General features: G+C 44.3%; 1 protein-coding gene across 10 annotated transcripts in view; it reads left to right on the top strand.

Annotated features, from left to right (window-relative positions):
* The window catches only part of LOC311251461 (phosphatidylinositol-binding clathrin assembly protein), an 86349-nt gene that overhangs the window by 52208 nt on the left and 20841 nt on the right, over positions 1 to 13300 (top strand). For 6 of the 10 annotated variants that reach the window (XM_084343891.1, XM_084343890.1, XM_084343886.1 and 3 more), the window contains 6 exons: positions 648 to 668; positions 2746 to 2831; positions 2938 to 3061; positions 7097 to 7230; positions 8760 to 8860; positions 10929 to 11039. In XM_084343891.1, coding sequence (XP_084200017.1) covers positions 648 to 668; positions 2746 to 2831; positions 2938 to 3061; positions 7097 to 7230; positions 8760 to 8860; positions 10929 to 11039 — 577 coding nt within the window. The remainder of the gene's footprint in view (positions 1 to 647; positions 669 to 2745; positions 2832 to 2937; positions 3062 to 7096; positions 7231 to 8759; positions 8861 to 10928; positions 11040 to 13300) is intronic. The other 4 variants (XM_084343884.1, XM_084343889.1, XM_084343887.1 and 1 more) reach the window with 2 other exon arrangements.

The following is a 13300-nucleotide window of genomic DNA, read 5'->3' as shown; positions in this document are numbered from 1 at the left end:
TTTAATGTAAAATAGCAGAAAGTGTTTCAACAATCAAGCTGCAAGTAATGATTATTTTTATAATCGTATAATCTGTTGATTATTTTGTGTAATAATCGTTTCAGAAATCTTTCCTAAAGCCCTCAGTGATGTCGTTAAAAACTCACCGATATTCAGCTTACAAAGACATAACAGAGATCTTTTGGCCTTAAAGGGGCAGTACGTAGTTTTGGAGAAGAAATACAAACGCAGAAATATTTATCTATCTAAACAAGCTGTTCTCAGAGGGAAAAAAAGGTCCCCAGAACACTGTTTGAAGCTAGAAAGATGGCAGGGTCCGCCACGTGATCATATATCAGAATCAGGAATCCCTACAGTTAACAAACTGATTCATCAATAAAGAAAATAATCATTAGTCGCAGCTTTAATCAGACGATAAATTTGCTTTTCTGCTTCGCTGACGCTTCACAGAAAGTCCCACACGCACACACACACGACTGTAACCTTTTACGTCCTCGGTGGATGTGCAACCGGATTACTCAAAAATGATTACAGAGTGTAAAGATGGAAGTTAACTGCATGTGGATCGACTGTGTGGGTGTTGAACTCGTAGTAAAACTGGCTGTGGTCGTTAAATAGATGTTTCTCTTCTCCCTCGTCTGTCGCAGAAAACAAAAGGATCTTACATTGTAGGTGGTGGGTTGCACACTGTACTGCTTACCCCCTCCAACCTGCATGAACACCATACTGTATATGCTCATGTATGTGTGTGTGTGTGTGTGTGCGTGTGCGCAGCCATACACACCGACACCTCCTACACACAGGCATGCTCTTGTTTTTCCTTCCCGGTGTGGAGCGATATGCTGTTGACTGAGTACAATATGTGTGTGATGGCCTCAGGTGGATTGCTTGTAGCTCTCTCACTCACACACGCACACACTGAGCTGCACACACACACACACACACACACAGCTCTGGCACGACAAGCAAAAGGCCATGAAACCTCATGAATAGAAAATGAGGTTTCACCCCTCCGCCCCTCTGTCTTCATCTGCATGAAAGAGTCCCTGCGCCGCGTTCTGACTCGCTCATCTAAATTCCACCCTCCTCCTTTAGATGTTGTTTATTTCATATTTGACATGCACGACAATCATCGCTTCAACATGCATGGCGGAGGTGCTTTAATAGTGGATAACCAGAGCGTCACCGTGTGATCACTGGGAAGAAAGAGGGGAAAAAAAAAAGGAAACATGAGAGAGGAGAAAGGAGGGATCCTCTCTGTTCTCATTTGTCTCTGCTGCCTTCCAAAGTTAGCGCTATCGCTAAACATTCTTCAGATGAAAGCGAGGCGCACTCACACAAGAGATGAGGCGACACACCGCCGTGTGTGTGTGTGTGTGTGTCAGAGCTAATATTGACTGGGCACACACAAGGTCTTCTTTTCACCCATTCACATCGGCTGACAGTTAAAGATGGCCTCTTTCTCCTGCGCTGTTTCTTTAACAACCAGGCAACAGTTTGGCAAGAAGCCGCCGTCTAGCCAGCCGCAAAGAGCTCACGAGCCAAAACACTCCCAAATGTGTGCGTGTGCGTGTGTGTCTCTGTGTGTGTTTGCGTGCATGTCTGACAGCACACTTTGCATTCTTGCGGATGGAGAGACAGACATGACGTTGTCATATTTTCTCAGTGGAAGAATTTCCTCTGGTCTCTCCTCGGCCAAAGCAGAGCCGAGCTCTCTCTTCTCCAGCGTGTTAACTTGCAGAGAACCTCGGATTACGCTCTTAATAATGCAGCTGTCCGTCTCGCTCCGGCCCTCTTGTTTCACTTTGTTTTCCAGCATTAATGAGGCACCTAACCAGCGCCGAAAACAATCAGAGCTGAACTTGAATTTGCAGCTGAGTTGTGTTTTTCTGCGGTAGCGTAGCAACAATCCCCAAGTAACCTGCTCGCTGAGAACAGGCGAGCTCAAATTTAACGCAGCTGCTTTATGATATCTGTGAAGAAAGAGCAGCTTAAAGGAGCACTACGTAGCTTTGGGGAAGAAGATAAGAAATCGTAGATAAATAAGAGTTCTGAGTTTGTCTTATTATCTCATTAATATTGTAAACATCACATTTCTGAGTTTGAATTCCTTCTCCAAAGCTACACAGCGCCCCTTTTTTTCAAAGAATCTTGGCTTCACAAAGTAATTAAAGGAAAGGTAAGAAAAAGATTAGAGTTTAATCTCTATCCCCACGAGGAATGCGTTGGTTAAACTCCTGACAAGTCGGAGTTCATCCCCGAGCTCATTGTGCGAGTATGACAGGACCTCGTGGTGCGAGGGACATACCGCAAGATAAGGAAGACAAAGAGACGAAACACTGCGAAAGGGGGAAAGAAAAAAAAAAAAATGAAAGAAAAGACACAGAAGTGATCGCCCTCTGCTCCCGTGAAGTCGGGAGCAGAAGTGGCGCGACCTCTCCTCCGCTCTCCACCTTTTTCCCTTCGCTCTTTGTTCTGCAGCCTCCTCCTTTGTTCTCTCTCCCTCCTTTGAGTCTCCTGCTAACAGTGTGAGAGTTTGCTGCATGTTGCCATGGCTATTCCTGGAGCCTGATGCACTCTGTTACCTTCCTGTGAGACCAACTAACTCTGGGTGCTGTTTGTGTGTGTGTGTGTTGCTGGATGTGTGTGGGGGCGGGCCTTTTTTTTTTTATTTTTTTTTTTTATGTTCATATGAGAAACGACAGAAAGTGAGAAAGAAATCTCAAAACAGCGAATTTCTTTCAGGCCCCCAGCAGTCTCCTGGAGGCTTTGGAGCAGCACCTGGCCTCTCTGGAGGGCAAGAAGACCAAGGAGCTGAACGCAGACACCAGGTGCACATCTTAATTTCCTGCCACTTAAATCAGGTTTTTCTTGAATTGCAGACCACGCTCAACCTCGAGGTCTAAGACTAAGCAACGTTTACATTTTGTCTTTCAGGGCGTCCACCCTGTCCAGCGCCGTCTCCTCTCTCTCCTCCACCGGCATGTCCTTCAGCCGCATGGACGAGAAGGAGAAGCAGCAGGCCCTGGAGGAGGAGCAGGCCAGACTGCAGGCGCTGAAGGTAACAGATTTGGTGCTTTAATGCCGGTTCACCTCTGAATCCGAGGGGTCAGACTGAGTGCTGTAGCAGCAGAAATGCCAGCAGCAGCAGCAGCAGTTAGCAGCAGTCTGGTAGTTACTGCTGTCGGCCCTTCCTCCCCTCTCGCTCTGATTCAAGCTGCTCTCGGTCGCCACAAAAGTCCTACAAGTAGCAGGATTTATGAGCAGTGCCTTTTTGATTCAGGCTCCAGCTGTTATTAACATGTGATCTGTTCTTTTTCTTCACTGAGAGAAAAACTGCTGACCTAATTCTTCCTCTGAGCGCCTTTCTTCAACTTGCAGAATCCACTTTTCTTTTTTCTTTTTCTTACATGGTGTAACTTCGGTCTCGTGCTGTATGTTTGGCCGACATGCAGTCACAATGCAGACGGAGGCCTGAGATAAACCTCCTCCACATGTGGTTTGGACGATTTACACATAAAAAACAGCGTTCGCTATCTTAGATTTAGTCTTAGTCTTTAGGCAAAAGTGCTAATTGGTTTCAGTCTCAGTCAGAAAGCTTTTTTTCAGGGTCGTACAACGTCAAACGTCTCTCAGGTTAGTTGTGTTCTTCCCACCTAGCTTGTAGCCACGAGGCCTCTCTCGGTTGCATTTTGTTTTCCTTTCTACAGAATTATATAGTATACAGTACTCATCTTGTTTTGTAGACGGAAACAAAACATACGTTTCTTCATAGTTTTTATAATCAAAGATCTATTTTTGGCTCGTCAACATCTCGTCTTAGTCGTGGGAAAAAGGTTGTTGACGAATATTTGTCGGCATGGTTTTCGTTGATGAAATTAGCGCCGTACTAGTAGTTGTCACGTGATGTTGTTGCCTGTGATGTCACCGCGCCGCCATTTTGGAGGTATTGTTACGGGGGTACAGCGAGAGTAAAACGATACCATACCGGGTATAAGTACACAACTCAAAAAAATATGTCACAGAAATGTCGTCGTTTTCAGATAGTTTGATGTGTAAATGTCACTTCAAACCCTCTCGTGAGGAAAAGGTTAGAAGGAGACTTGGATCATCTGAACTAAAGAGTCACATCACAGGAAGTGTGACTGCAGCCATCGCCTTCGATTTACAAGCAGCAGAGCCACAATAAACTACACGACACTTGAGCGCTGACAAACAAATTACATATATATGTAAAGTGCTCCCCCTATTTGCCGTGCAAAAAAAAATCAGACCGCTGATAGACTGCCAAGCAGCTCCGCCGCTCTGAACTCCAGCTGAGGATAAAGGCCGAGAGTCTCGGTGGCGAGCCGAGCAATAGAAAAGTCAAGTGTAAAATGTGTTGACATTTCTTGCTCCAGCCCTGGGAGTCCTGCCTTACAGCAAACTGTAATTGAGTAAGAGCACCGAAGCTACACAACAGGCACACAGCGGCGCAGAGTGTGTGTGTGTGTGTGTGTGTGTGCACGAGCACACGTTAAGCATGCTTACACGCTGGCAGAGAAGATACAGTACGTGTTTGCTGTGAGCTTTGTTGATCTGTGTGTTTATATGAAGCATGTGTATATCCTGGCAGATTAGGCGCTGCTGCGTGTGCTGCCAGCGTGTGTCGGCGTGTTTGTTCGCGCGCGCGGTTGATTGGATTTTTAGCACGCTGTTTACTTTGTGCCCTTGGTTGCCCTGTTCCTGCCAAGGTCCGCTGATTACCTTTGGGTTTAGTTAGAAAGGAGAGGGAAGATAAAGTGAGCGAGAGCACAAGAGAGTAAGAAACCCGAGCGAGAGAGCCGGGGGTGAGCAGGGGTCGTCCGAGTACTCCGGTCCAGCTGTCTGGCGTCCATATGGACTCAACACACACATACAGAAACACTTTACGCACTCAGCTACTGTCCAGCTGGGGCCTTCGCCCAAACAATAACAGCAAGTTCCCATTTGTTCCTCGCTACGCTGTCAGAATATGAATGAAGAGGAGTCGGCCCGGCCGCGGCCGGTACAGCAGCAGAGTCTGTTTATTAATCTGCTCAAAGTCCAAATTCCTTCTTAAAGGTGGTAAATGAATGTCCACGTGTAAATAAAATGGACTGTGAGCGGCAGCTCCGTCTGAGGAAATCCTAGCGCAAAATCTATACCTCTCTGTACTTTAAATTGCTTTTTCTTGTCCGTATTCTGATTAAAAAAACAGAAAACGGTTGTTGTTTCCCAGTACATGTTCCCACATGATAAGACACAAATTGATCCCTGTGGAGATATTAGGTCATTGCAGCAGCAGCTGAAGTAATAAGATCCAGCGGGAAATACAAGCAGATGGAATATAAGCAGTAAAACAGCCAGAATGATAAAATCAATCAGTAAAGCAATAAAAATTTAATGTAGTCACTTGTGGGATTAGGCAAAAAAACAGTGCAGGCAGGTTGAGTTTGTTGTGTAAAAGGCACGGAGAGGCACCGCGGATGCATTTTGTTTAGGTTTCCACTCGCTGTTATTTCACATAATGTGCAAATGTGTTGTCATATAGCAGCAGGAGGTTTTTCACACTCAGATTAGCAGCGTGCGTCAAACTGACCCCGGAGCAAAATCTTCAAAATTCATGCAAGACATGAAAGTCTGGAGGAGCGAGGGAGATTTTTTTTTTTTTTTTTTTAAACTGCAAATGTGTCGGAGCACCTTCAAAGAGCTCGGATCAGCAGGTAGAATAACTTCTGGAGGACGAGCTGCGTCGTGGATTTCTCACCTGAGAGCAGTCTGAGGCTCGTCTGGTTAAACTGGCAGTGGTCGAAGTCGAAGAAGTCCAGGTTAGCCGAGCCCGAGCGCTACGTCGGAAGTTAGCCAGAAGTCTCTTGTGGTCACGCTCTGTGGGACCCACAGCACAGAGGATCTGGTTATTTTCATACCGGGGGAAGTCGAGCTTTCTGTGGCTTCAAGCTCCGCTGAGCAGCTTTCATAGACATAAACAAGACGCCATCTTTAACACTGTATGCAGATTTCTTGATACGTCCATGGGTGCAAGTCCTTCTGTGAGAGAAATCACCCTGATTAGCTGTTCGGCTAAGCGAATCCGAGCATGTGAAGAGAAACTGAAGAAGATAGGGAAAAAACCTGGAGCTGTCGCTGTAGGTCGGCATTATTTCACACATTTAGTCCCGTTTCTCCTCATTTTTTTGCATATCTGCAGTCCTGAGTCTTCTGGTTTCCTCTTGGTGGTAAGGAGAGTTATTTCACAAGCTAGTTTGCCGTCTGCTGTCGTCTTTGCGGTGTGTTCAAGTGCTGCTTTCTGGTCCAAACAAAGCCTTCCTCTCCAGTAGTTTGGTGTGTCTGAGCTCTCAAAGGAGGCTCAGTCTCACCAGGCTTCTTATGTGTCGACTTCATCGCAACAAATCAACTGGAAACCAAGAAAAAAATCAAAACGGCTCGTTTGTTTGTTCTCGGCTTGATTTCACCGTGCTGATGTTTGAGGTCTGCGTTGAGCTGCACCTGAGTCTCAGCAGGACGGGGTCAGAAGGTCATTAGCATCACAACAAAACGGCGCTGGAGAGTTTTTTTGAGTCACTCAAGAGCAATGTAATTAGTTTTAAAGCACTTTAAACTAATCGTCTATCATTATATTGTGTATGCTGAATCCCACGCCACCAGGCAACTTTTGGCAGGCAGAAACGAGCAATAAACTGACTTTGGAAATGCAGTTGGACGCAGGCCTGGTTTATAGTCTTTAATCGAACGCCAGTAACTATCTGAATATCACCAAAGCACACAGATTTAAACTTGCGCCTTTGTGTTTTTACTTATAATGACTCGACATTTGGCACGATCGCGACGAGATGCTCGACGAAGGACAGACGGGCTCTCAACACGAGAAGTTTGGGTGTTAGCTCAGTGAGAGGATATTTATACATATTTGTCTTTGTGCACACCTTAAAGTGTGTACAGTCATTTTCCAGGGATTTGAGTTGACTGGAAACAAACCTCTTATTCATTTCCAACAGGAAATGACTGTTTAACCGACGTCTTCCTGATCACATTGTGGTATTTTACTCTCTGCTTTGTGTGTGTGTGTGTGTGGCAGGACCAGCGCCTGAAGGAGATCAGCATGCAGACTCCACCCTCTGCCTCCCCCAGCAGCCAGTCGATAGGCAGCGCCAACAACAACCACATCACACAAACCCCAGAGTTGTTCACCTCCACGCTGTCTGCCAACAGGTGAACACACACAAACACATCAGTCAGCAGATGTTTCACTCGACACGCAGTTTAAAGTTCACCTTTATAGACGAGATATGATACCTGCTTTACCTTCAGTGGAAACCAAGAGCTACTTTGTCAGAAACACAACAAAAAAAAAAAGCAGAAAAACTGGAAATGATGCCGTTTTGTTTTTAAGATGCATTCATGATGAAAGATGAATCGGCTCTAACTGCGGTGACGCATGCATCGCATTTCTTTTCACTGATTTCACCACAAAGGCCGCAGAGTGTTGATTGCTTCTCATGTGAGTTAGCGGCATTAGGAAGTGTAAGAGGAGTAAAACAGTGAAACGAGCACTTACTAGTGTGATCATAACAACAGTTTGCAGTCATTCTGGACTATTTCTTGGCTCTGAGCAGTTGCTAGTCAACCAGCAGGAGGGTTACCGAGCCGCGCCAAGAAACTGTTCGGTACATAACCCACAAGATAACGGCCAGTTTTACACAGTGATTATCGTACGAATGAAACAAACAAGAGATAACATGTTAGTTAGTGAGCTTCATCAGTTAATATGTGATAAGATTACAAATATTAACACAGTACATGCACTGATTGGCTATTGCAGAAACAATGCTGACCGTGAACAGCATCAAATATGGGATTGGATATCATTAAACTCTTCTTAAAGGGGCAGTATGTAGTTTTGGAAGAAGAAATTTAAACTCATAAATATCTATTTATCTATAAGTAAATAAACAAGCTGTTCTCAGAGGAAAATAAGGTCCAGAACACTGTTTGAAGCTAGAAAGGTGGCAGGGTCCGCCACATGTAAACAAAGTACAACAGTAAAGTAAATGTTGTCCTTTAATGTCAGTTTGTTTATTCAGTCGTGAAAACAAAGAGCGTTTGTTTATTTAGGCGTGAAGATCTTTCTCTTCTGATTAAAAGTTCTTCCCCAAAACTACGTAATGCACCTTTTAAGATGTGCGGAAGATAAAACACAATAAAGTGACGATGTTTATTTCCAGCGCGGTGAAGATAACTCTGAAGCAGAATCGTCTTAATCAGCAACCTATCGCCTTTTTAAATCGACTGAATATAAAGTCAGCGTGCACTTTAAAGCACCGCCGGCTGTTTTCTCCTCCAACAAAACAAATGTTTGTGTAACGTCCCCGACTGCTTCCAGCTTTAATAGAGTCGAGACTATTTATTCTTGATAATCTGCACAGAATTTATACTCGGCGTGTTGCACACTGTGAATTTACCGCTGCTAACTGTTTCATTGCTCCGTGGAAGTTTTTACAGCCGCTCAGAGAGCGAGGATTAATCTTTATCTGTGACAAACGAACATTTTTACTGGTGTCTTTTTAGCTATTTATGCACCGTTTATTAAATATTTATGATCTTATCTCGTCTGTCTTTTTACACCTCTCTTATTTACTCTTTCTCTCCCACGTTTCCTTTCCCCTCGCTCTCACTTTTGATCTCTCTCCTCCCTCGTTATCCTTCCTTCCTTCCCTCTTCTGACTCTTTTCGCTCCTCAGTGTGCCCAATCTGAACAGTGACCTGTTTGATCTTCAGCCGGCCTTCATCCCCGCCGTGCAGAGCACTCCTTCAATCTCCACCGCCAACAGTGCCTGGGGAGGTACGCTACCTACACACCTGCATTCACACGCATCTGAAAGCGACCAGCAGCGACGCGGATACACAAATTCAAGTCTTGAGCAGAATGTCTTCCCTCTGGCCGGTCATTTATATGTCTGCCCATCCATCTGTCGAGCCATTCATTTGTCTTTTTTTATGTAAACCATCCACCTGCCATCATCCCCTCCTCTTCTTCAAGACCTAATGTTGCATGACCCAGCCGGCGCCTCGTGTAGCGACACAGTTTTCATAGTAAATACTCGCAGTATTCTCTGATAATAAACCTGTTCACGCTGGGTGATGAAGCAGTCAGAGGAGCTGTCAGCCGAGATTCAACGCACCGTTTCCTCGGTTTCCTGAGCCGAGCGACGACACTTTCCCTCCTCTGTTTCTGGAGAAAAGTTTGACATTTCTGGCTCAAAATCGGCCAACTCGAATCAAAAAAGTAGCACGACGATGCGTCTGGAAGCACAGTTAGCGCGGAGTATTACGGGCTTTATGACGGAGGATTAAACTGAAGCCTTTTATAAAGAGTTTGGCCAGACTTCAGAGCCTGAGCTACTTCTTAGCTCAGATATCAGCCCCTTGTGTTATCAGTGGCTCTGACACAGGAGATGAGATAACTCTCCCCTGTGCTTTCCTCTAAAATAACACAAGACTTACTTTGGTAAACGTCTCAAGGCTGCGAATGACGCAAACACTGATGAAGCGTTCAGTCAGGCTGTAGATGGAGTGTGACGTCGGTAAACGTGCTTTGATTACGGAGAGTTAGATGAGAAGATTGATATGAAACTCATTTATCTGTTAAATGTGAAGTTACAGTTAGCCTAGCTTAGCACAAAGACTGGAAACAGGGGGAAACGGCTAGCCTCGCTCTGTACGAATTCACCTAGCAACACCTCTAATGCTCAACAATTAACATGTTTTGCCTTTGTTTATTTAATCAGAACAAAAGCTGACATGGAACACAATCATTTTCAGCGGTACCAGAACATTTTTGGCAATCGGACGGTACTGCGCCTCGCTACAAAATAGTTTGGCACATAACCCCCAGTAAAGTGATGAATCAAACAAAGAACAATAGCTTTAGAGGTGCTGGTAGGTGGATTTTGCCACGTTTTGGAGCCATGGCTAGCTGTTTCTCCTCGTTTCCAGTCTTTATAATAAGGTTGCAGCGGTATAATATATCAGGTTAATGAAAATCGTTATCTTATCGTGTACATCTGCATATCTACGGCATTGTTACGAGCAGAATCATCATGTGTTTGGTCCGTGCCGTCCTGTTTTCAGCTTCGTGACGACACATTTTCCAGCTTCTCCAGGAGGGTTTTTTTTTTTTTTTAAAAAGGTTATTTATCTCAAGAAGCAGGAAATGGGTTTTCTCAAACCCTAAAGGAACACTTTATTCTGCAGTTTATCAGAAGAAAATGAAATTCAGACTCACCAAATTTGGGGATATATGGACAGGAAGGAAAGGAAACTAGTAACTGAGGCTGTCAGACAAGTGGAGCGGAGTAAAAAGTACAATATTTACCTTTTAAAATGTAGTTTCCATGTTTAATCTCCATCATGTTTCCTGGAAGGTTAGTTAAACCGGTCACGTCATGGTTATTTATAGACGTTGCGTTGTACCGTCTTGTCTTGTGTCTTTTGTCGTGTATTCGTGGACTCACACAATGACAACCGCTCTCTGAGGCTTCAAACCCTAATCCCCAACAGGGATGTGGATGAAGACGAAAAAACAAAAGGTGCATCGGTGGATTTCCTCGTGCACGGGCTTAACTCCCCTCTGAAAGCGGGCCTGACGTTCCCGACAGCCTCGACAGGAAAAAAAAACCCAAGTTACTAAGCAACAACAATGGCAGTACGCTGGAGACTGTAACGTCCATGTTCTCCTAATCTAATGGGATTAGTTTAGAGGTGGTGGTGGTGGGAATCCTTACTAGAGCGTTTCCATCCACTATCTGATGTGTATATCTGCAGTTCTGTGAGGTGAAGCTGGTCCAACAGTGCAGTTTAAACATCCACACAGGGGTTTTTAATCGCTCATATTCAACTGCATCCCTCAGGAATGGAGAGCCAGCCTCTGCAGCAGACCGCTCCAGCCATGACAGTAGATTTCGATGCTGTGTTTGGGAATAAGGCCACGCCCAGTAACAACGGCCCACAACCTGCAGCCGGTAAAGCTCTCGCTCCGTCTGACTGTCCAGACGGAGCCAGACTAAAAAACTGAAACCTTTTTTGGCTTTTGCTGGCAGTGCAAGCGTAGCATTTAACTAACCCTCTGACTGGTTCCAGCAACTTGTGGTTGTTCCTGCCACTGGGTGGGTGTCTGCAGCTTTTTTAGCATCGCCTGTTGTTTGACTTCTCACATAAAGTCTCTAACACTGTAAAAAAAAAAAAACACAGCACATCTAACTCTTCAAGCTCACAAACCAGAGTCTTGAGGGATCAGTTAACTTAACCAGCTGGATGTTCAAGCATCTTGAGAAGACGGATGTTGTTTATTTTGTTGTTGTTGTTTTATTTAATCCCTGATAACCTTTCAAATCTTGAGTATTTATCTGTAATCTGGACTAAATAAGCAAAAAATATGTTAGAAATTCAGATAAAAGTATTTCTTGGTCTTATTTACTCATAGTTTAAAGGTGCAGTATGTAAGTTTTGACCTCATGTCAAATTCAAAACAAACAGAGGGCAACATATCGATAGAGTAAGCGCTAACTGCTGCTAACCGTAGCTGCTGTTAGCTCAGTAGCCGTGCAGCTACCAGTCCAGACTGGGAGAACCGGGGGAGTGTTGGTGTTTACACCGCAAGCACAGGAGCTTTGATCTGGGGCAGGTTAGCTGGTTAGCATGCTAACTTCTTCACAATCTGGTGATGAATTTTTTTTTTAAAGCTCCTGTGCTAGCGGCGTAAACACCAAGACTTTCCCGATGCTCCCAGCTCCCAGTCTAGCCCGCTAGCTGCACGGCTAACTGAGCTAATCAGGTAACGGCAGCTACATTAGTAGCTATTCTATTCTTACATATTGCACCTTTAAACTAGCAAGAAAAACACACAGAAAACAGCAGAAAATTAAATTTGTCTATCACTTATTGTGAGAAGCTGTTCAAGAAAATTGGTCTTCGGGGCTTTAAATGATTCCTCGTTTCTTTTCAAGGTCTTCTTTTTTTTTTTTTTCATGATGAGCCAAAAGTTAACTGATCCCAATAACTCGTCTCTTCTTTCAGGGTTCCTACACAGGTTTCTACAGATACGAGCAACTAAACACTTTCAAGTGAATGTGAACTGTCCCAAAATCAAAATGTTGTTTTTTTTTTTTGAGTTGCATCTAAACTTGTTAAACTGCAGTTGACAGTTTTAATGCTTCATGTTCCTCTGAACAGAAACTCTCAGTCCTGCTGTGTGTTTAGCTTTTAGCTCTATTAGCCAAAACAACACCGCAGGACTTTGCTGCCCACCATCTAATAGCTAACCGCTAACTAGCTCTCCTCCTGGATCCACATCAACACAGATTTGTTGTTCACAATGTTGGGGAAAAAAACAGGATGCCTCACTTGTCGATGAGTGAATGAGTTTACTGCGTCCTTTCTGTCGTAGTCAGCACTGAGGTTAGTTAATCATTAGCTTAGCGACAGTTGTAAACACATTGATGCAAAAAGACCTTTGAACCTGGAGGCATCCCGGGGACCTCGTTAGCATAGAGTCCTGAGATGAAACCACAGAAAATAACTTTTAAAATACAAGTTTTAAGTCTTTATATCGTAGATCTGCTCTCATTTCGTTAATTCTTCAGGGATACTTGTCATTATTATCAGTCAAAATCTTAAAATCTAGCAAAAAACGCCATCTAGACGTCTTGAATGGAGCAGATGATGTGTAGGAACCCTCCTTCAAACCACTTCAGCTTCTCTCGTTGTGATTTCCCGCCTGTTGTGGTAACCGCTTCAGACTGATGGCTCTTAAGCGTTGCAGGTCTGGGACTTTGGCTGCGAGCCCTCTTATTAGCTTTACTTTCTTTTAACCTCTCAGCAACTGACACAATCAATCTCGGTGCTTCTTCAACCCTTTTTCGGGGTCCCGAGATGCCCCTTGCGAAGCATATAATTTTAAGGCACGGTGAGTTATCGACGGCTTCCAGAGAAGGCACGGCAGATAAGAAGCGACTCCCTGCAGAGGTCATCTGAAGACTATTTTCATCATAAAGGCACGCAGACGTTCAGAGAGGTGGAGGTTTTAAACTGCAAAGAAACTCTGAGGAAGGTTTTTTTTTATCAACTCGAAGGACAAGTCTCTTAGATTTATTTATTTTCGTCAATAATCCGATGAAAAGACCAAAACCAACAGTGAATTAATGAGGCTAACATCTATTTTAGATGCCAGAGCTTCTCTTTTGTCCAGAAACTATTCAGTGAGCCGCACTGTTGCCCCGGGTGA

This window comes from Pagrus pagrus (genome assembly GCF_965226575.1).
Source record: "Pagrus pagrus genome assembly, chromosome: 22".
NCBI classification, from domain to species: Eukaryota; Metazoa; Chordata; class Actinopteri; order Spariformes; family Sparidae; genus Pagrus; species Pagrus pagrus.
Note: the sequence above shows the minus strand (reverse complement) of the source record. Positions and strands in the feature narration are given on the sequence as shown.